Source organism: Acinonyx jubatus, chromosome C2 (assembly GCF_027475565.1).
Source record: "Acinonyx jubatus isolate Ajub_Pintada_27869175 chromosome C2, VMU_Ajub_asm_v1.0, whole genome shotgun sequence".
NCBI lineage: Eukaryota > Metazoa > Chordata > Mammalia > Carnivora > Felidae > Acinonyx > Acinonyx jubatus.
Window position 1 is genome coordinate 27280458 of NC_069384.1, and position 23369 is coordinate 27303826.

Here is a 23369-nt window from a genome sequence, read left to right on the forward strand (position 1 = left end):
TCTAACATTATTCCCAGTAACTATACTTTTCTAACTAGAAAGAGAACTCCACGTTCCTTGACAAACAGTATTCAACATATTATGCAAAAAAGTAATGATTAATTCTAAAGAAATTAAGCAAAAATTTTCTCTAAACACAATAATAATTCTTTACTTGGTTACTAAACAGTTGTAAAATTAAGTCATGCTGTATAACAAACGATACCTGTCCAGATATAAAACTTGAGGAAATTCTAATTTGTTGTGAATTTTTTCTGGTCTTCCCAATGCCTGATTAAATTCAAATCTTGATAATTCAAATGTTAACACAGGTGGTAATTTGGTAAACCAATGCTGAAAGAAAATAACAAAAAACCTTATTATAACCTTTTTGTTCTCTCCATTACAATGTTAGGCACAGAGTATTATCACTGGCATTTTTATATGTATCATCACAATACTGACATCACAAATACTTGACTAGGTATGCAAATTAGTTAAAATTCAACTTCTTCCCAAAAGTTTTCCATACCTCTTGAAAATTCTAAGGATGGGAATAATACTCAACCAGGAAAGAAAAAAAAATTTTCTAACAACTCTCCTTCTTCCATGATAATTTTTTACATTAAAATTCCTAACAAAGGGCTGCCTGGGTGACTCAATAGGTTAAGTGTCCAACTCTTGATTTCAGCTCAGGTCACGATCTTGCAATTTGTGAGACTGAGCCCCAAGTCGGGCTCTGCGCTGACAGCACAGAGCATGCTTAGGATTCTCTCTCCCTCTCTTTCTCTCAAAATAAATAAATACCTTAAAAACTTTTCTAACCTAAAAAAGATAGACATTGGTTGAAATTATGGTTTAATAGCTCAAGTATCTGCCTTCTTCAATATTATCTCACTATTACTACCAGAAATGATCATACACTTACTACAATTGACCACCATTCAAAACCTTTGACAAAGCAACTTGTAGGATGTAGCGTGTGTGCACACACACACACACACACACACACACACACACACACAAATATATTCTTAGAGAATAAATGATCACAGTTCCCACACTAAAAACTACAGACTGATATTTCCCTGTTTTAAATTTAATTTTCCTACTGGAATTCTAATTTAAGAAAAAGATTACTAACAAATATGAAATTTATACTAACGGTAACTATATTTAAAATCTTTTTAAATGACTAGTGTTTAAAAAATTAAATGGCTCATTATGATGAGCCAGCCAATTCATCCACAAACTTCGGCAACTGTTTAGTTAAGCATGAAATGTAACAAAACCTCGAAAGAAAATTATTTTCATAAAAAAAGATTCAAGTTTTACACAAAGATATTTTTTTAATATTTATTTATTTATTTTGAGAGAGAGAGAGAGAGAGAGAGAGAGAGAGAGAGAGAGAGACAGAACATGCACACGAGTGGGACAGAGGCAGAGAAAGAGAGGGAAAGAGAGGGCAAGAGAGGGAGAATCTGAAGTAGGCTCTGTTCTGTCAGCACAGAGCTTGACACGGGACTGATCCCATATGATGAGATCATGACCTGAGCCAAAAATCAAGAGTCAGCCACTGAGTTAACCGACTGAGCCACTCAGGCACTCCTACATAAGCATAATTTTTTTATTAAGTTTATTTATTTGAGAGAGAGAGGGAGAGAGAGCAAGAGCCAAGCATGGAGGGACACAGAGAGGGAGAGAGAGAGAATCCCAAGCAAGCTCTGCACTGTCAGCACAAAGCCCAACTCAGGGCTCAATCTCACAAACTGTGAGATCATGACCTGAGCTGAAATCAGGGTTGGTCACTTAACCAAGGGAACCACCCAGGTGCCCTAACTACATAAACATATTTTTAAAGAATGAATAAAAATTCATGAATCACCAAATAAAATATAAAATAACGTAACAAATATTTTTAAATACTTATTATAAAGTGTACAATGTACTACTATAAAAAGTAATTGCTACACATGGTGGTAATTTCAAGCGCCACAAAGTGCCACCACGCATGTCAAGAGGCTAAGAGTACACTAATTTAAATTCAAACATCCCAAAAAGCAGGAACAATGCACATTTGGCAAACTGAATTTGACTAAGATCTTAAAAGTTGCTACTTTTCTCTAAATAAAGCTAATAAATGTAAATGGTTATTCAAAACTATTTCTCCCTCCCCAAACGCTAATTATGATTACATGAATTGCAATTTCCTGAGTTAGATTCGGTTTCTATTTAACCAAAAGCTGAAGTTGAAGAAATGTATTTTATATGGCTATTAAAACTGAAGTTGACTGGAAAGTTACAAAAGAGCTAACACCAGAAGCATCTCTTAAGTTTTAAAATCTCTTGTGCAGTCTGCTTATTTATTTGTTCTCACATGGCACTGGCAAAAATTTTAGTTAATTCTAATGCAAAACTAAAGTTAGTATTTAAGTTAAGTCATACTACATATATGTCATAAAGAAAACTTTTGAGGCCTTAGGATAATATTCTCTACTCCAATTTATGATACTAAAGTAAGTAAGTAGGTTTCAAGAACTATTACTTTCATATTTTACTGCAGTATTTTAAATGTCAACCATTAAAATTAAATAGTTACATACTTTAACTCATGGAAACCTACCATGGCCAATAGAAATAAAATCACCCAAATTGGGCATATGCTTCTCTGTAGACCATGAAAAGTCCAGGAAATAACTTCCATACTTTAAGAAAGAATGTTTATAATAGTTATATAATATGTCTCCGTTGTGACTGTTTTTACTCTAACAACAGTGACAGTTTTTTTCATATTACAAGAGTGGAAGGATTTCACTTTCTTATTTTTTTTTTTTTTAAACATTTATTTATTATTGAGAGACAGACACAGAGTGTGAGCAGGGGAGGGGTAGAGAGAGGGGGAGACACAGAATCTGAAGTAGGCTCCGGGCTTTGAGCTGTCAGCACAGAGCCAGATTCAGGGCTCGAACTCACAAACTGAGATCATTATCTGAGCCAAAGTTGGTTGCCCAACCAACTGAGCCACCCAGGCGCCCCAATTCACTTTCTTATTCTAAAGCTGATGGGACAAGAAGAGACAGCCAGACATTCCTTTAATTCATCTTAGAAAATATTACAGGTTTGTCTAGCATAAGTATAGCAGTAGAGAACTAGAATTTTACATATACAACAATCAGATGTTTTTCTTTCAGAATATTATTTTTGTATTCAATAAAAAACTGTATTTACTTCTCTAATTGGCATGCCATGCTTGTGAGACACAAGTCATTAAAGGTAAAAATAAGGCTTTATTCTTTTCTGTAAACACATTTATTATTTATTATATTATATTGTATAACAACCCTACAGAAATAACAGATTAGGGCAGTGAATAAAAAAAATACATAATCAACATGGGCAACAAAAATGCTCCTGAACTTATTATGACTATAACAAATATTTTCTAAAGGGAATGTAATAATTTTTATGAGTTCTAATAGCTGATTTTTCTATTAACATGTTTTAAATACCTTGCTTTTGTGATTTTACATGAACACAGGGAGCAGCAGACAGAAAAAGCAGACATACCGTTTCAGATTCCCACAGAACACCAGACAAAACCAGGATATAAATTAAGGATGAAAAGCAAAAACTTCCTATTCCAACTCAAAAATTAGTTTTAGTCATTTAAGCAGCTTCACACATTTGCCCTTTCACTTTCTTTTTAAGTTTATTTATTTATTTTTAATTTACATCCAAGTTAGTTAGCATATAGTGCAATAATGACTTCAGGAGTAGATTCTAGTGATTCATCCCCCATGTATAACAACCAGTGCTCATCCCAACAAGTGCCCTCTTTAATGCTCCTTCCCCATTTAGCCCATCCCCCCACCCACAGCCCATCTAGTACCCTCAGTTTGTTCTCTGTATTTAAGTCTCTTATGTTTTGCTCCCTCCCTGCTTTTGTATTATTTTTGCTTCCCTTCCCTTATGTTCATCTGTTTCGTATCTTACATTTTACATATGAGTGAAGTCCTATGATATCTGTCTTTCTCTGACTTATTTCACTTAGCATAATACCCTGTAGTTCCACCCACGTTGTTGCAATTGAAAACGGACTACAAAGTGCCTTTTCACTTTTAAAGATAAATTTCCCATACAACATTTACCTATGTCTAATATGGTACATGTAGGTGCTGTTTCCCTAATTTAGTTTCAAAGCTCCATAAAATTTCTCTTAGTACTCTGACTATAACTTAGTACAGCTTTGTGAAGGGAAATTTGGCAGTACTTACATTTTTACATGAGTACGCCTGGTGACCCAAAGATCCCGCTTCTGACTATCCTTCATTCCTAAATTCTCAAGGGTATTTATACATAAGCATTCTTTAAAATTATTCTTTGTCCAACTACTGTCTTACAGAAGAATTAAAACTGTTTAATTTTAGAAATACAGGCTATTTGATACTATGCCGGTTTTAAAAAGAATGGTGTAAAGCCATATACATTCACATGGAATGATGTTCGTGATACACCAGTGGGTGGAAAATGCAAGTCGTAGGATGGTACAAATACTTATATGTGAATAGCAGTAATCAAAAGAAAATGTACAACACACTATTTATAGAAGTGAGGTATTTACTCTCTGAAATTTTTTTGCTCCAACAGGCAATCAAAAAAATCTCCGGCTTTCTAAGATAGTTTGATTCATCCATAAATTGCATACAATTTCATTAAAATTTAAAATTTATGATTTATAAAAATATTTGTACAGTTATCTTACATATAATCATTTTTAATTTATTCAGTTGTCTCTTGATATGTCATTCCAGAAATTTAAACTCTCATAGGCCACACTGGATATTTTAACACGAGTGATTCAGGACACTAGAGGTCCTCTCTATTACTAGACTACAGCTATTTCAGCAAAGCAGATGTTTTCTGTATCAAAGTAAAATCAATAATTTTTACTAAATAATAGTGTAGGAGTAGGGACTATGTGAATTTAGAAACAAACCTAAAATGTTATTCATTGGTCTTTATAGATACTTAGGAAACAAAACAGTTATTCTGAAAGACATAATGAAATAAGGCTATAATTTAAGCACATTATTATAAACTTTTAAGACAGTCTACTTTAGTCAGTGATAGTCTCTTAAATCAGGCTAAATTATTATTGAAACTAATGTGTCCTGCAAATCTAGGCAACTGGTAATAGGAATCACAGGTAATTGAATTTGCTATTATTAAGACTGCTTACAAACTGCTGAATTCAGAGGAAACAAATGACTGTACCCCTTAGGTTGGATGTAAAAACCCAGGCAGAAAATACATACTACAGTATAGAGCATTCAGGGTATGAAGCCAAAGATGGAGAACAAACTAGAGCTTTTAAGATAAATGAAATTCATATTCAATGTAAGAAAAACATTTTTAAAAGCTGCGAATATGTGAGAGATTATTTACCAATTAATTTCTAAATTATTTACCAATAAACCAATGTCTATGTCACTTATAAGTCAGTTTGATAGAGTAAGGAGAATGCCATCCCTCCTTTCCCTGCCCCAACCCGTCATCCTTTTATTAAACAGAAAACAGATCACATTTTGGGGCAGAGTGGGGAGGGGAATCTGCTTTCTTGTTCCATTATAGGATCCTAGGAGAGTCCCAATCTTTAGAGACTAATTTAAAGCCTAATTTAAATATTCTTTAAGCCTAATTTAAATATTCTTAGTTGGACGTCTATATGGGAATCAGGGGGGGAGCTCTTGGGCCCAGGTACCATATCCCTACCGGAGATTCTGATGGACAGCTCTGAAGCAGGGCTTAGGCATCTGCTGAGACTCACTAAAGTAGATGATCTATGATGTAGAGAGCAAAACTATCTCAAATATTTTCTCTTTTACCCCCGCTCTCTCCCCACTCTTAAAAACAAAAAGCCAAAAAAGAGTAAATGTTATTTCTTTCTTTTTTTGTTGGGTACATAAGAGAAGAGAAGGAAATGAGGATGAAGAACAAAAAAATGATTAATCATATCTTTTTCTAAACAAAAAGCACAAATTTAGATACATGCAATTTATTTTCAAAGACACAAGAACTCAGACCCTTTTTAGATAAACACAGAGCTATCATCACTTAATATTTATTAAGCACCTCTTCAGGGATAACGACCTCAGAAACTTTTTTGGTAACACTGAGACATTTCATTCATTCAGTCATTACATAATTCTACCTGCAGTCACTGTACTATCCACTAGGGCTATGTGGAGAATAACACGTATGAAGCTCTCTACCCTCCGGAATAGAGCTTACAAGTAGACAACTATCAGCAACTGCTTAATGATAAGCGATTTTGCAGCACATGATCTGTCCTTTGCCTTCTATTCTAGTAACACACATGGATGAATTTACGGATGGGTGGATGGATATACAGATGGATCTAGAGACACGAATGAAAAGACAGAGATCAGTGGAAACAAACAGGTTTGTATTTTTTAAGTTATATCTCTCTTGAGAAAGCCAAGTTCTTCCATCTGCTCTTCATGCAATTACACAGTAATTTTACCAAAAAGGGAATCTAGACAAATTCCAACACTATTTGATATTAGTAACATATGTCTATATAAAATTCCACCCTCCTATCAGTGTTTTTCTTCCTCACTTCCAGGACTAGCATGCCACAGTGACTGGTACCTTCCTTAAAAATTCTAAACAGACTTAACAATGTCCTAAAAGAAGGCTTTAGGAAAATTTTAAGCTAAATTGTTTAAGTGAGAATTTAATGTAAGATTACAGACTTGTTTGTGCAGGTTTCCCAAATGTCTAAATTACCATAATTAAATCCAAACACATAATCTGAGTATTCTCTCAAGTATTAGGCAGCTATATAATTAGAGCCTTAAATTATACTTTGCAGCAGTGTAAGAAAGACCTGGGGAGAAATGAAAAATGAAGATGCTAAACTCACCTCTTGGCCTGATTTGCCTGAATTCTCTGAATGTAAGGACTCAATTTCTCCTTCAATCATAGCAGCTTCTAGGCACTCATGTAGATCTTTGAATCCATTGACCTGAAGCGGGTACTGACCAAACATTTCAGTATTTTCAAATTTTTTCCCTACGGAAGAAGGGAAAGTTAATTGTTACTCAATATGGCCTTTTAGCCACTAAAAGTAAATGTGTATGAATTACCTCCTGAACCTGAAAACCATAACTCTGATTATGTTCCACAGAGCAGTCATTGTAATTTTCTTGTTGGTTTATACATGCACATATGCACATTCACATCGAACCATAGATATTAATTACACACCTGTATATATGGAAGTAATTATATGTATGTGTGTGTAAATACATATATTCTTTCAAAAAATACTTTCTAAGGACAAGATACTGTGCTAAACACTGAGAATATGTATAGCAGTGGATGAAACAGATATATATGGTCCCTGAGCTGAGGAAACTCTCAGCCTCTTTTGGAAGAACGATATTACACATATTAATTGCACATATAATTATGAACAAAAAATTACTTACCATTATAAGTGCTATAAAAATTTGTGGCAAAACAGAGTAATGTGAGAGGGTATGAAAAGGAGAGCTAACCTAGTCGTTAGGGCTGGAGGGTAAAGCAGAGAAGACTTCCATAGCAAAATGACATTTACACTGAGACTTGAATGGTGAGTAGGAGTTAGCCAGGCCAGAGTGTCAGGGTGCTGTGGAGAATTCTTGGCTAAGGGACAACACATGCAAAGACTTCAAGGATGCAAAGAACTTGGCATATCTGAAGGCTTAAGGGGAGGACATAATTCCTTAGGGAATTATGTCATCTTCCTTCCCAACAGGAAGGTGATAATGAAGAATCAGGTAAGGGGACAAAATCTATAAAGCTTTAGAAGCCCATGTTAAGAATTTTTTTCTCCTCAGTATATTTGGAGTATAACAGAAAGTCACTGAATAGTTAAATCTAGGAATGATAGGATCAGATTTTTATCTTTGAAACATCTTTATGGCTTCTGTGTTAAATAGATGGTAGACTGTTAGAAGACTTAAAGAATCCATCTAGAAATAAAGGCAGTGTGGGATAGGGTGTTAATAGTAAAAGTGTACAAAAGCAGATGAAATTTTTATACACATATTCAGGAAGGAGTATTTATGATTGACTGGTGGTTCATTGGCAGGAAAGGGGACAGAAGAGTAGGGAAGGTATCAAGAATGATACTCGGATTTCTAGCATAAGCAACTCAATTGATTGTTTATGTTCTAAAAGGGGCTCCACTAAATAAAGAGCAGAGCATTTTTTTTTCCTTTTGTTTTAAGGCAGTAGTGGCAATCACAGTTTTAGGCCCATGGCATTTCCAGTTGAGAAGAGAGTTGGATATGAGTCTGTAACTAAAATTAATCTTCTGGTCTGAAGCTATAAATGAGAGAATTGCTGGCTACTGACAGCGGTGGATCAAGAGAGTGAATGAGACTCTGCTGAGGGAAACTGGCAGACGGGAAAAGGCAGGGGGCCTGAGCTGAGTCCCAAGGATCTCCTACCTTTAGATAAAACAGGAGGCTATAATTACAACTTCTAAGAAGTAGCCGCAGAGATAGGGAAAAACAGCCAAGGGAATATGGTACCATAGAAGCCAGAGAAGTGTTTTTAAGGACTGAATAGTAAAAAAGAAAAGGAACAGGGGTGCCTGGGTGGCTCAATCGGTTAAGCATCTGACTTCAGCCCAGGTCGTGATCTCACGGTTCATGGGTTCAAGCCCCACGTCTGACTCTGTGCTGACAGCTCAGAGCCTGGAGCCTGCTTCAGATTCTGTGTCTCCATCTCTCTCTGCCCCTCCCCTGCTCATGCTCTATCTCTCAAAAATAAATAAATGTTTTAAAAAATTTAAAAAAAAAGAAGAAAAGGGACAAAGAATAAATAGCATGAATAGTTGATAAGAGTTCAATAGGAGAACTAAGTGGAATCTGACAGCCTTGAACACATATTAGAAATTGATAACCTTAGAAAGTGCTCTTTTAGAAGAAGTCTGGGGCCAGAAGCAAAAGTGGGATGGGATGAATAAATGGGGACTTACAGGTAAAAACAAACTCCTCTCTCAACTGAATGAGATTAACTAGAAGACTATGTGAAGGGAGCTCTTTTTTGTTTACAATGGGAGTTACAAGACCACATCTAAATATTGATGAAGAAGACAGTGGAGGGAGAAGCTGAAAATACAGGAAAAAGGCAAGATAACAAAGAGGGCAAGGTCTGAGTGAAAGCATGAAGGGATGAGATTCTGAGAACATATAAACAATAGCCTTTGGAAATAAGACTGAATAATTCCTTATTATCTGGAAGGGCAAATAAAAAGAATGTGGTATAGGCTGGGATGGATCCAGGTTGTGGAGCCTGAAACTCACTTATTTGAGAAACTTGCTTTTAAGACCTAAGATAGAAAATTACAAACAAAATTAGATTCGGGACCTTAGGACCTCTGGTTAGATTTCTTAGCTTCATGGTAAATCCATAAAACCTGAAGGAAGGTCTTTCTGAGTGAATGAAGAGAAAGAGAGGTTAAATTAGAAACAGAAAAGGTAAGGAGTGCATTGGTATTGGTTGCTCAGTAGGTTGAGTGTCCAACTCTTGACTTTGGCTCAGGTCACAATCCCAGGGTCCTGGGATCGAGTTCCATGTTGGGCTCCATGCTGAGTGTGTGGAGCCTGCTTAAGATTCTCTCTCTCTCTCTCTCTCTCTCTCTCTCTCTCTCTCTTTCCCTCTACCTCTCCCCCTCTGCCACTGTGGGTGCACATGCATTCTCTCTAAACTAATTTTTTAAAAAACAGAAAAGATAAAAATTGTTATTGCAGAAAATGGGATAGAAGACAGTGATTTAACAAAACAAGTAAGGATGCCAGGTAGTGTCACAGGATTGGGACCAGGGACACTTAGTATATGCTACAAATTCATGGAACATTTCTAGTTTGCCCACTGAGTGACTTTTCCCCAGTGATACTCGGGTACTTGGTGCACACAGAGAGAAAATGAATATCCCAGTGACGGTCAGAGAACAGCCAGAGAGGTAGTGGATGGGGAATGGGGGAAAGGGAGTGTTAGAGATTTCTAAGAATGATCATAATGGGCAAAGAAGTAAGTAAAGAAAAGGGCCTAGAGGAATAAAATGAAAGGGTCAATGGACTAGATGTTCTGGAAAAGTTGAGGAACTTTTGCAACGAGGGAACTTTAGAAAGCAAATGAAAATCACCTCCAATTGAGAGCCTCTGGTCTAAAAGAAAGCATTAAGAAAATATATGTAAAAGTGATAAGAGCAAGAAACCAAATCATTTTTACTGAAGCAAATACATAGGTCGTGTAGAAATGTACTAAAATCACATTTATGTAGAATAGTTTTGAAACAACTAATACCCAGTACCAGGACTTTAATACTGATTGACAAATTAACTATTTCAATAAACCACTTTTTTTTAATGTTTATTTATTTTTGAGAGAGCGTGAGTAGGGGAAAGGCAGAGAGAGAGGGAGACAAAGAATCTGAAGCAGGCTCCAGGTTCTGAGCTGTCCGCACAGAGCCCTACACAGGGCTCAAACTCACAAACTGTGAGATCATGACCTGAGCCGAAGTCAGAGGCTTAACTGACTGAGCCACCCAGGTGCCCCAATAAATCACTTTCAAGAATCAAGGTAACAGAAGTAGAAAGGGTATAAATAGTACACAGTCAACCTGATTAGAGCCACCCTACTGCTTCAAATACGGTGCTCTACTTCAAGTAAAAATCAGTAGGACAGTATGGACAATCCAAACTGGAAAATATCCCACCATTTATATAATGAATATTCAGTATTTGAGGCAACAATTTTAAAAAATGTACTGACAGTTGTAACCTTTTAAACGCCTGACTGAATCCTGAGTTAATGTCTGCCTTTTTCTGAATCCCAAATTATAAAATTATGTTCAAACAAAACTTCATAGGAATCCATTACTTAAGATCCTGAAGGAAAACCAATTTTCCAAATTTTATACTTCAAGTGATTTGGGTTAACTTTCTAAAAGTTGATGTGCTGGGCCATTTGAAAATTTGGAAAATGTTTCAAATTTTTTCAAAAATTCATGCTTTGGGATTAGTAATTATTAGTATTTGAAGTATATCTAATGAGTCCTTTCCCTTCCCTTGTTAGGAAAACCGAAGAGTAACTGGTTAGACCCAGATTTAAAGTAATAGGCATTTAAGGCAGATAGAGTAGTGTCACTCTTAAATGATTTTTTCAAAAGAGTACACTTCTTTCTTGAAAACTAGAACCTAAAGAATTTTATAATCACCCCAAAAATGCAATACCCTGATTATGCTACATTGTTAAATGCAGCTTTCAACATTCATAGACTTGAAATCCTCAAAAACACTGATCATCATAGCAAAACCAGTATTCAACTCCAATATCATTTTCAAAACCAAATGTCCCCTTAATCCCCGTACCCCCAAATTCACAGAATCACAGAAGCCTTCTTAGGGAAAGACTATTAGCATAACATTAGCCCAGTATAAATTAGTATGTGACAATAGACCTTTCTCTAGGAAAGACTATTAGGATAACATTAGCCCAGTATAAATTAGTATGTGATAATAGACCTTGTACCTTCCTCTTCATTCACTCAATTCTGTGTTTTCTGTGCAAGTGATTAGTAGTAACAATGCAACATGAACCAGTAGACAGAATAAGTCAAATTAAAATTAAAAACCAGTCAACAAATAAGGAGTCACTGTCAAGACAAGAGCTAATCGATAATAATATCCCTTCAAATGTAATAAATAAAAACATGTGTAACCATACCTTCAAGTACTCCCACAGCAAGGAATCTCCCATAGAACAACTCTACCATGGGGTTCTTTGGCTTCTCTTCATCCCTAAAGCATGGTATAAAACATAAATGTGGTTATAATTTTTGTATCTGTATGTAACAGAGAAAACATTAAAAGAACAATATATGCCAAGTCAGTGACATTTATTTATGTGATTGTCACTCACTCAGGGCTGCTATTTACATCACCTCGGATAAGGCACTTAAACTTAGCCTTCCATTTTTTCACATGTCAACTGAGGATAATAATAGTAATTGAACTCAAAGGGCTGTTGTAGGGTTAAAATGGCACAACATTACAAGAAGACCTGCCCATGGGGGAGGGGAAGGAAAAAAAAAAAAGAAGTTAGAGTGGGAGAGAGCCAAGCATAAGAGACTCTTAAAAACTGAGAACAAACTGAGGGTTGATGGGGGTGGGAGGGAAGAGAGGGTGGGTGATAGGTATTGAGGAGGGCGCCTTTTGGGATGAGCACTGGGTGTTGTATGGAATCCAATTTGACAATAAATTTCATATATTGAAAAATAAAAATAAAAAAATAAGTAAATGTTTTTTAAAAATTAAAAAAAAAAGTGGAGAAATCCTGAAAACAAAAACAAAAACAAAAACAAGAAGACCTGACATAGTCTATGCTCAAGGAGTACTGATCTTCTCCTTATCATTGTTCATTCTGATCTCATACATTTATTCTATGCAATACATGCTTATTTGGACTTGTTGGGAACAAAGAAAAGCCACCCTTAATCAGAGGCAATTTCTGTAAATTTTTAATATGTAATCTCCCAAATTTAAAATAGAACAGTACACAACATTCAAAGATAAATAACAGCCTGTCACAATGAAGGAGCAAAACACCGGGTTTGACCCAAAGTAGCTAAGGAGCTACTCCATCCTTCATGTTGCAGGCACAAGTAGTCATTTGTGAATTTTCCAAATTATTTATCAGATACATTGTTTTCTTCTTTTTCTTTTTCCCTTGAAGCAAATAGAAGTTGACAATTTTTTTAACCTTTTCTTTTTGTTTTATTCTCTGTGGTCTGAAAACAGTTTATCTTGGCATTACTACATAAAAGTGTGTGGTATCCACAACTGTGTATAAAATTTATCTTCATAAATTTTGTGTTTAAACCAATAAAACTGATTTGCTAAAAAAAAAAAAGGGTGGGGGATGGGTGAAGGACACTGTGTCTTTATAAATGTGCATCACCATTTACTCCTTAAAACAACTGGTGGGAAGGACTTCACTTCATCGTCACAACAATCCTATGAGGTAGTATGGTAGTTGTCAGTACTATTCAAAAAGATTTCTGGCCTCAGCGCCTGGTGGCTCAGTCGGTTGAGCTGCTGACTTCAGTTCAGGTCATGATCTCGCTATTTGTGAGTTCAAGCCCCATGTCAAGCTCACTACTATCAGCACAGAGCCAGCTACTGATCTTCTGTCCCCCTCTCTCTGCCCCTCCCTTGCTTGTGCGCTCTCTCTCTCTCAAAAAAAAAAAAAAAAAAAAAAAGATTTCTGGCTCTCTAGTGTCAGGTACATGGTTAAGATATACTTTCCCACTCACATTTTATTTACATTAAAAAAAATTAATGTTTATTTATTTTGAGAGAGAAAGAGGGAAGAGAGAGCACACAGAGAGAGAATCCCAAGCAGGTTCCTCACTGTCAGCTCAGAGTCCAATGGGGGGCTCTCGATCTCAAGAGTTGTGAGATCACGACCTGAGCCATGAGAGTCAGATGCCTAACCAACTGAGCCACCCAGACACCCCCATTTACAAAACTTTTAATTAGGGTAAGATACACATAAAATTTACCATCTAACCATTTTTAAGTGTTTAGTCGGTAATGTTAAGTATATTCATATTGTTGTGCAACCAATCTCCGGGAGTCTTCTCATCTTGCCAAACTGAAACACAACACTCCCTGAACAACTCCACACTTTTCCCTCCCTCCCAGGCCTTGGCAACCACCATTCTTACTTTGTTCCTATGAGTTTTACAACTCTTGACACGTCACATAAGTGGCATATGGTGCCTATCTTTTGTGACTGGCTTATTTCACTAAGCATCCATGTTGCAGCATGTGTCAGGATTTCCTTCTTTTTTAAGGATATTCCATTGTATGTATACCACATTTTATTTATCTATTCATTTATCTATTTATCTATTCATCATTCATCTATTATATTATCTATTCATTTGGGTAGTTTCCACCATTTGGCTATTGTGAATAATGCTGCTATGAACATGGGTGTACAAATATCTCTTTAAGACCCAGCAGTATAATTGTTGGATCATATAATCTTTATGAAGCATAAGTGACAAAATCTAAAGCATGCAACGTGAAGATTTGATATATGTATACATTGTGAAGGTATTCCTTCCATCAAATAGTAATTCTATTTTTAATCTTTTGAGGAAGCACAATGATGTTTCCCAAGCAACTGCACCATTTCACATTCCCATTAACAGTGCACAAGGGTTCCAATTCTTTTCACATCCATGCCAACAGTTGTTATTTTCTGGGGGTTTTGATGGTAGCTATCCTAATGGGTATAAAGCGTTCTCACTCACTTTGAACTCAAGTGGACGACATGACTTGCTCTGCCCAACAAAGCGTGAGCAGAAGTGATGTGTGGCAGAAACTTTGAGAGCCCATGTACTTTCACTGCTGTGGTGATCCCAGAAGAGGTAATGAGGCAAAGCCTCTGTCACCCCTGGGCTTGAGCAAAAGAATGGGCACAGCCCCTTGCTCACACCCAATGGACACATCTAACAATATAAGACTGTAAACTGTTGGGGTTGTTGTCACTGGACTATCTGGTAGTATAATTATCTGATAACAGGTAGTATAATTACCTCTATTGTACTAATAAAGCTATAAAGCAAGTTAAGTCACTTGCCCAAATTCCCAAAATTAGTAAGTGCTCAAGCTGTGAAGTGGACTCAAATCTGACACCAAAATCAATGTATCCTCTCCCACTACCTATATTTAGTTTTTGGGCATTTTAACTCTATAGGAAAAATTTACTTCATACCTTATGTATTTTACACTGTGAGAATAAAAAGGACTTAAGACTGATATGGGAAACAGGAATAATCCAAAGACTGTCTCTCTTGACGCAAAAATCTATGAATCTTTAGATGTGAATATTAGCGGGAATCTCCTTCCTGTGGCCTCTTGTTTTTATGTAGGAAATCAACATTCCTGACTTTTCTCCTTATGGTCACACACGTACTCCATGAGCAATAACTTCCCAGGTTGGTGACTTGCCAGAAGAAACTGGATGTTGAGCAGCTCTCCCAATTCTGAATGTACTTTCTAAATCTCTTTTCAAATCATCCTGCCTGAATTTTGTCCTACTCTCCACTAATCTGTGGTGAACACTGACCTTCCCTGATCTTCTAAACTTCTAAACCCAGAACACTGATCTTCTAAAAATTGTTTACCTTGTCCTTTCCAACCTCTCAGAGGTCCTATTCTTTGCCCGGCATTTTTTTTTTTTAATTTTTTTTAACATTTATTCATTTTTGAGTGGGGAAGGGACAGAGAGAGAGGGAGACACAGAATCCGATGCAGGCTCCAGGCTCTGAGATGTCAGCACAGAGCCTAATGTGGGGCTCAAACTCACGAACCGCGAGATCATGACCTGAGATGAAGTTGGACGCGTAGCCAACTGAGCTACCCAGGCGCCCCTCTTTGCCCTGCATTTAAACTATGAATCTCAGGGGCCCAGACTGGTTATACCAACAGAAAAGTAAGGAACGCAAGTGAAGACCAATTAAAAAGACACGAGATTCCTATAATAAAAATGAGAGAGACCCACCACTTGCATGAAAGCAGTAGTAAAGATAGACTGACACAAATAACAAAGGCCAAAAGAAATCACTACAGAAAATTTGTATCAGGGACATCTTATCTTTGGGAATTAGGCTGGAACAGGAATTCAAAGGCCTAGGATAGCTAACAGAGTCACAGCTTCCCAATCTTTTTAACACCTTTGGTACATATATAATATATTCAGAGAACTCTGAGGTAAAAAGACATATTTTCTCATGGTCACAGAAATAGGATCAATATCTCCACATACCCATATCTGGCTAGCCATGCCACACCAACTGGGAAGCTCTGTTTTAATAGGGAGAGGCATTCAAAAATAGTTTTAGCTCCACAAACAGTTAAGAGCAGATAGAAAATTATGGGGAAATGAACATGGAGAACATATTTCAAATAAAAGTTAAGATTTCAGGTGAATTGGAATCAAAAAGTTCCAGCTTCTTTTAAAACAGTTTTAGAAAAAGGGGAAATAATCTGTTAGTTACTAGGTCAGAAAAGGTGACTAGAACCCAAAGAAAATTAACATATAAATAAATAATAAACAAGATCTCCAAAATCAAGATAAAATGCCCCCCCCTCTCAGAAGGAATAAGGATTTAGGCACCCTTCTATGGAAAGAGGTAAAAAGCAATTGGGGATGATATACTAAAGATAGGATAAACTAAATGAAGTACTTTTAGAAAATCTGGATAGGTTTGAGAGGAGGAACTAGGGATTTCAGGGTAAAATTCAAAGAATTACTGACAGAACTTCAGAGACTCCGTTATCACAGACTGAGGATACAGATACTATTCACACTCTCAGGAAACATGCCCAGTGAATTTTTGGTATTAGAACTCTAAGGAAAGATACAAGGGACATGAGCTGTACAAGACAGAAACCAGGGTGGACAACTCTCATGGATCAGGGTCTGCTCTCATTATGAGGCACCTATCAAGACAATATCAAAGGGATAAATTAGAAAAAAACAAATGTAAAGGCCAGAAAACAAACCCAAAGAATAGGAAAAAAAAAGACACTCATCCAACAAACAGGGCTGGCTCTGCATGACATACAGGCTAAGAAGCAGGTTAAACTGTTAAAAATTCAGCCAAATCGTCCTAAAAGAAGAATAAAATACACAAGTATGTGAACTTTAGAGGCATATGCCACCCAGAAAAAAGATGCAGCAGAAAGAAATATACACAAGGTGTTGAACATTCAAAAGCTGAGGAAAGAGTGTAAGATGCTGGGACTCAGGTTTCAGATGCATCAACCGCTTCATTTCAGGTATCTGATGGGAAGATTTTCCAGATGAAACTAACATGAAGAGAGAAACTAACATGAAGAGAAGAAAGAAACTAACCTAAGGGGCAGGTTTCAGAAGCCTAAGCAATTCCATATCAAACGGCCATGGGCACCACCACGGTGGCACAAAAGTAAGTCATGCAATATACCACTTGGAGCCTTAGGAACTGAAGCTCATAAGGAAAATGCAACTAAAACTTTGGGTGGATAGGAAAGAGGAGAACCTGAGGACCAGAGCTGTCACCATCATAAACTTCTAAACATGCCAAGAAGGAAGGAGCTTTCAATTGTCCCATTCTGAGTAAAATTTACCAAAATTAGAATTTTTTTTCTTCAAGTACTATATGGGCTTAGCACCATAATTATCTCTTGAGAGATTTCTCCCACCTCTATTTATGTTCACAACACATTGCCATCTGCAAGCAAGTGGCCCCTCTGCAAGCAGGCATCCTGGCAGAATTAAAACCAATGATTTCCTGTTTACAACATATCCTAAATTTCTGCTACTGCCTTTGGCAACGACTTGGGTCTGGATTGCACAAAGTTCCGAGAATATTATATAGTTGAACTGAGAGCTAGAGGGTTGAAGTTTAGCTTTTGTTTCAAAATTTCAAAGGTAAGAGACCATTTAGTGTTAAACATGTGTGTTGTAATAACCCTCTGAAAGCTAAAATTCAAGCATATGAAAGTGAACCTCTGAAGGACTGAAGGATCTATACACACCCAAGTGAGAGAGCCCAGGCTACAGCTGCAGAACTCCAGTGCTATTCAGGCACAGAAATAACATGTATGTAGCATTAGGCTGAACAAACTTAGAAACTCGGAAGTGACTTTTATTTTTTGTTAGACTCCAACCACAAAGGCAAAAATAAAATCGGATTTTTAAGTATAAAATTTCTGTGGACTTGACTTTACATTCAAAGACCAAGGGAATATAATATGGGAAATTATTTTTCTCCTGGGAAATGAAGGATGAAAGGGGGAAGTCTCTATTAAAGATTAGGGGCATTTCTTATTGGCTAACATTGTAGAAGTAGAAATTTTTTACTTTAATTTAGTTTCATTGCAGACCTGTACAATGACTTTTACTGAACAGTGAAGCTGGTCATAATTTAAAAATAAGAAAAAAAGAGAAGGGAGACAATTTTCTGCCCTGGAGTTCTGTCTTCTAGGTGTTAATTTATGTACTTCATCTTGTAGGATCACATCAGAACATGTGCTGGCAAATCCTAAATGGTCCACCCATGTTTCATGAAGACACACAAAGGAACCAGTGGTTGGTATTAAGAGAGGGGCCTCACCAGAATGGGAGTAGGACCGTGCTGAAAGTGTGTAGATTTCTTAAACAACCAAAATCTTAATGGTTCAACCTGATGGGCAGAAAATAAAAAGCTAGAGAATGTCGAAGAGGAACTTCATATCCTTGTCCTTGTGATTCCATGTAATAGGATTCCATTGGAAATAACACTCTTGGGATCTCTTCTCACCACTAACCCATTCCTCCTCATGAAAACAGACTGTCAAATCCAAAGAAAACAACTGGGCATGTGGGATCAGCCTCTCAGGGGTTGCTTTTTAGATATTTCTGGCTGGATTCTCTAATCTTACAAAAGAAATCTAAAACTACCCAGCATTTTGGCCAAAAATTTCAAACAACTTGACAATATTTTGGGTTCCCACATATTTATCTCAGCTTCCTATTTATCCATAAACAGTGATACATAAAAGGAAAAAATGAGCATTATTTATCAATCTCCTAAAATCCCATCACTAAATGTTATGGTAACTTACGTCTCTTCTTCAGCTTTCATTTGGAAGGCATCTTCTAACCAATCTAATAATTTGTGTGTAAACTCACTCACATCTTGCTGTGGAAAGAAAACAAGGTCTTATTAAGCCTACTCATAAAAATACTAAATATTGCAATATAAAACTTACAGCCCGTCATATCAAATATAAAATTACTGACTTCTCCCAAAAGTATTATATGAAATGTTTCACATCAAATACAAGAAATATTTATAATCTAACCAGAGAATAAAACTAGGATCTGAGAATCAGCATTATAATGATAAATCACAGTGATTAGGTTATAATATGGGAAAAAATATACACATGTGTTATATGTTAAATATATGTATTATACACATACACACACACACACACATAAATTCTAATTTGCAAATGAGATTTTTAAAAACAATTATCACCCCAAAAAAGAGTTCTCTAATGAATGTTTATAAAATGAAGGACCCACATTAACAGAGTTCTTTATTATATAAAGAATTGTTACTGGCTTCTCTCTTAGAATGAAGATGTGATTTTTGACAATTCATTTTCTTAATTCAACTTTACACACAACTTTTTAAGCCATGTGCACTTTTACTAAGATATGTTACCTTGGACAGGTTTAGTTTAATCAGTCACCAACTCCCAGTATCAAGTCCACCATCTCATGAACTCTAAAATTCTCCGTTCAGAACTAGCACAAACCTCACCTGTTGCCATCCCTTCTTTCAGTCGTAGTTCCCCTAACATGGAAAAACAGGAATAGACAGTGGCAGTTTTACTCATGAACTACCATAATCCTTTCAATAATGTGAGGTAGAACATAGAAAATAGGTTCATCTAGAACCCAGGGAGAAAAAATAAACCAATCCAACTAAGTCTGCTCTGCCAAAGACAGATGAATGAATGTAAGCAATCTGCCTTTATTTATCAAAAGAGCCCCAAGTATTAAACAAATTTACTATTACATATACTTCCTGCTAGAAGTTTTCTGAAGAGCATCTGGGTCTATCCATTCACCTTTAGAATGCTGAAACTAGGATCTAAGAAGCTTAAGTGAATTGTTCCAAAGCCATATAGTTAGAGACTAAACTCAGCACAAAAATCCAGTTATAAACATCCAAACGAACTGGAGTGGGTTAAATGGTGGCCCACCAATATGTATGTCCACCTGGAACCTCAGAATGGAATCTTATTTAGAATATGGGTGTTTGCAGATATAATTAAGGTAAATCTCTACATGAGATCATCCTTGATTAGGGTGGGCCCTAAATCCAATGGATAGGTATTCTTACAAGAAACAGAGAAGAAGCACACTCAAAGACACACAGGGGAAAAGGCCATGTAACAGAGACAGGAGCTATGCCACGAAAAGTCAAGGAATACCACAAGCCACCAACAGATGGTTAGGGCAAGAAGAAGTCTCCCTTAGGGCCATGGGAGGGACCACAGCCCTGCCACCACCTCTACTTTAGACTTCTGGCCTCTGGAACTGTGAGAGAATAGTTTTCAGTTGCTTTGAAGTCACTGGTTTATGGTAATTTGTTACAGCTGCCCCACAAACTAATAGAACACCTTAAACACAACTTTCCATAACTTTAAAATTCTGTAATTTACTTATCTTGCAAGGTTAAATCTAACAAGAAACACACGTTTCCTACTTATCACAATACTATTCAGAATAAATCAATCCCTTTTTAAGCAGTTGATCTAAAATCAACATTTACAAAAGAATTCTGCCTGCTTTCATCAAGAGAAAAAAGATGAGGCCTTTCCCACAACATTTTAATTTTAAACTGTAACAATTATGGGTATAATTAAAATTGACAGTACTGTATACCAAAGGGTATCCCACAAGACTCTTGCATATTCCAAAACATGATATATTTAAGAAGACTATCAAATATAAGTATGAATTCACGTTCTAAACAAGTAATGATGTTTACTTCACTCGTGGATTTATTCCACTCTGTCACTAACGTTTCAGATTCAAGCGTCTGCGAGAAGAGAATCAAACCTGTATCAACCTGAATATAACGTGCAACTACTCTAAAAGATCTCCAGAGAACAAGAACTAACAACGAGAAAACTAGTTAGTCTACACTGCAGCCTAAAGCAATGGCATCCACATCGTGGCAGTCAAGAGTCTGTAACAGCCTAACAACAGCTAGTTGTCTCCCTGTCCACTCTAACAAAACTAAAAAGTCTACAGTGTACATATAAGCCTCCCAATAAGTTTGTGCAGCCTCATTCTTAAATACGAAAAGATACCCAAAGATTACTATTCATAGTAACCAAGAAAAAGACATAGAAAAAGCAATTCCATAAGAAACAATAAGTCAGGAAATAGAAGTGACTTTTTAAATTTAATTTTATGCCCAAAGCTATTAGAGAATATAGTGCACATACTAAATAAATAGTGCTACAAAAAAAAAAAAAAAAAGACACGTAGAACCAGGAGTACTCTAAAATGGGGTTTGAGATCGTTTTTAAGAATATTTGACTATGTTAAGTGTTATTATAACAGATAAGAGTAAGACATTAAACCTAAACAGCACTGGAACTTTGTTAGAAATTTTTTTAAAAACCAAACCAACCAAAAATAAGTAAGAGCAAATCCTAATGTGAGCACCTTTTTCACTGATGTATCTTTGCCATAAAAGGTGTCTTAAAAAAAACAAACAAAAAAAAAAAAACATGGGGAAGACAGTGGCAGAATTACACATCTTTTCAGAACCTTCTCCAAACAGTTTCTACATATCCACATAACAGATACAGCCCAGTCCGCTGCAAGTGTGGTGGCTTTAGGAATCTCTCCTGAAACGTTTCATCAGCTTCACTGCCATCTCCTCCATCACTGCTGCTACTACACTGATATTTTCTTTGCTTTTCTTATTTTCCTTCTTTTTTAATTTCTGACTTCTCAAATTGTATGTGAAACTCCCAATTATCTTTAAGAAATAGATTTTGAAAACCACAAAATAGCACTATACAAAGATTGAAAACCAGAAGCAGCAATAACGAAGTTAATGTAGTTCAGAAACCTTTTCTGAGTAATTAAAGAAACTACTCCCTGTCAACAAAAACAGACATATCAAAAGCATGTATACTCGACTAGCATTGGACTATCACACATTCATGAAGATTTATATATACACATTTGTGAACACTCTTAATTTTACCCGTTTTCACTTCTTAATTTCAATCATAATATAAATCACAGCTTCATTTAAGACTTTTCAAGATCACGTTATTTTTTTAATGTAAAAGTAAACCTTCCAAATAAGCAATGTTTCAAATGACTACAACTTATTTTTAATAAAGATGAATAACAACATCGTCAATTGTCATGTATCTTTGAAAAAACTAAGGAACAATCAGATTAAATAAAATACGATCGGTAATATATAAGTACAAAAAAAAAAAAAAACTACCTGCTGAGAGTCATTTGATTTGAAAGCATCCTTAAGAATTTCAACTGCTCTTGATGGATCTACATATTTCCTTTTAGTACCAACAAGAAGTGCAAATAGATACCTCAGCTCACGCATAAAAGGCAAATTCCGATGCTCCTATTGGGGGGAAAAATCTTAAGTGAAGATTAATCTTTATTGGTAAACAGATATTCATTTTAAAATGCAAAAACTTAACTAATATTGATTAGGGAGGAGTCCAGCACTCCTTACATCGTAATTAAAGAAGACTGTTGTGATCTAGGAGATTCAACAGAGTAGAGCACAAAAACAGAAGAGGACCTACGCTTAGCTCACAATTTTAGCACAAATGCTACATTTTTATAGCTAATCATGTTATTACCCAGCCAAGAATATCCTCCTCATTCAAGCCTATTTATTATAATTCTTTCCATTCAGCAAAGCCCAGCTGCTGTGGACAGCAATAACAACAGCCGATATTCAATGAGTGCTAACTTCGTGCCAGGCACTATTTAAGTACTTTTCCTCAATAAGCCCATTTAAACAAAGATCCCTCCTCTTCCATGAAGCCTTCCCAGACCCCTTCAAGTCAATAATTCCTTCAAACTCCACATCTACTAAAATGAATGTCTTTCACTCAGCAATGAATCACCAACTGGGAGTGTCCTGTGATGATCCTAATAATCAGACAATATGAGTCTAATAAGTAATTAGAGTAGTTCCTAATATTAGACTAATGTATCATGCTTCTAGTGTTCCTTTGAAATCTTAACTTTTGTGTCTCAATAGACTGTAAGCTTCTCAAAAACAAGAACTTCTAAATTTCTTCCACAACTTTCTACTACACAAAGCAGGTATTCAATTCTTTACATTTGGTTTAAACCCTCAAAAAAAACAAAAACAACCCAATATTATCAATTATGAACAACTTAATTTTTTTTTAATTTTTTTTAATGTTTATTTATTTTTGAGACAGAGAGAGACAGAGCATGAATGGGGGAGGGGCAGAGAGAGAGGGAGACACAGAATCGGAAGCAGTCTCCAGGCTCTGAGCCATCAGCCCAAAGCCTGACTCGGAGCTCGAACTCACGAACCGTGAGATCGTGACCTGAGCTGAAGTCGGACGCTCAACCGACTGAGCCACCCAGGCGCCCCAAACAACTTACTTTAAAACAAGAAGGAAATGTTTTTAAAGAATGGAATTCACATATCTCAG

General features: G+C 36.2%; 1 protein-coding gene across 5 annotated transcripts in view; it reads right to left on the minus strand.

Annotated features, from left to right (window-relative positions):
- The window catches only part of USP25 (ubiquitin specific peptidase 25), a 150431-nt gene that overhangs the window by 52826 nt on the left and 74236 nt on the right, over positions 1-23369 (minus strand). For all 5 annotated transcript variants that reach the window (XM_027077518.2, XM_027077517.2, XM_027077521.2 and 2 more), the window contains 5 exons: positions 22154-22291; positions 18723-18799; positions 11785-11858; positions 6926-7074; positions 206-333 (listed from right to left, as the gene is read on the minus strand). In XM_027077518.2, coding sequence (XP_026933319.1) covers positions 206-333; positions 6926-7074; positions 11785-11858; positions 18723-18799; positions 22154-22291 — 566 coding nt within the window. The remainder of the gene's footprint in view (positions 1-205; positions 334-6925; positions 7075-11784; positions 11859-18722; positions 18800-22153; positions 22292-23369) is intronic.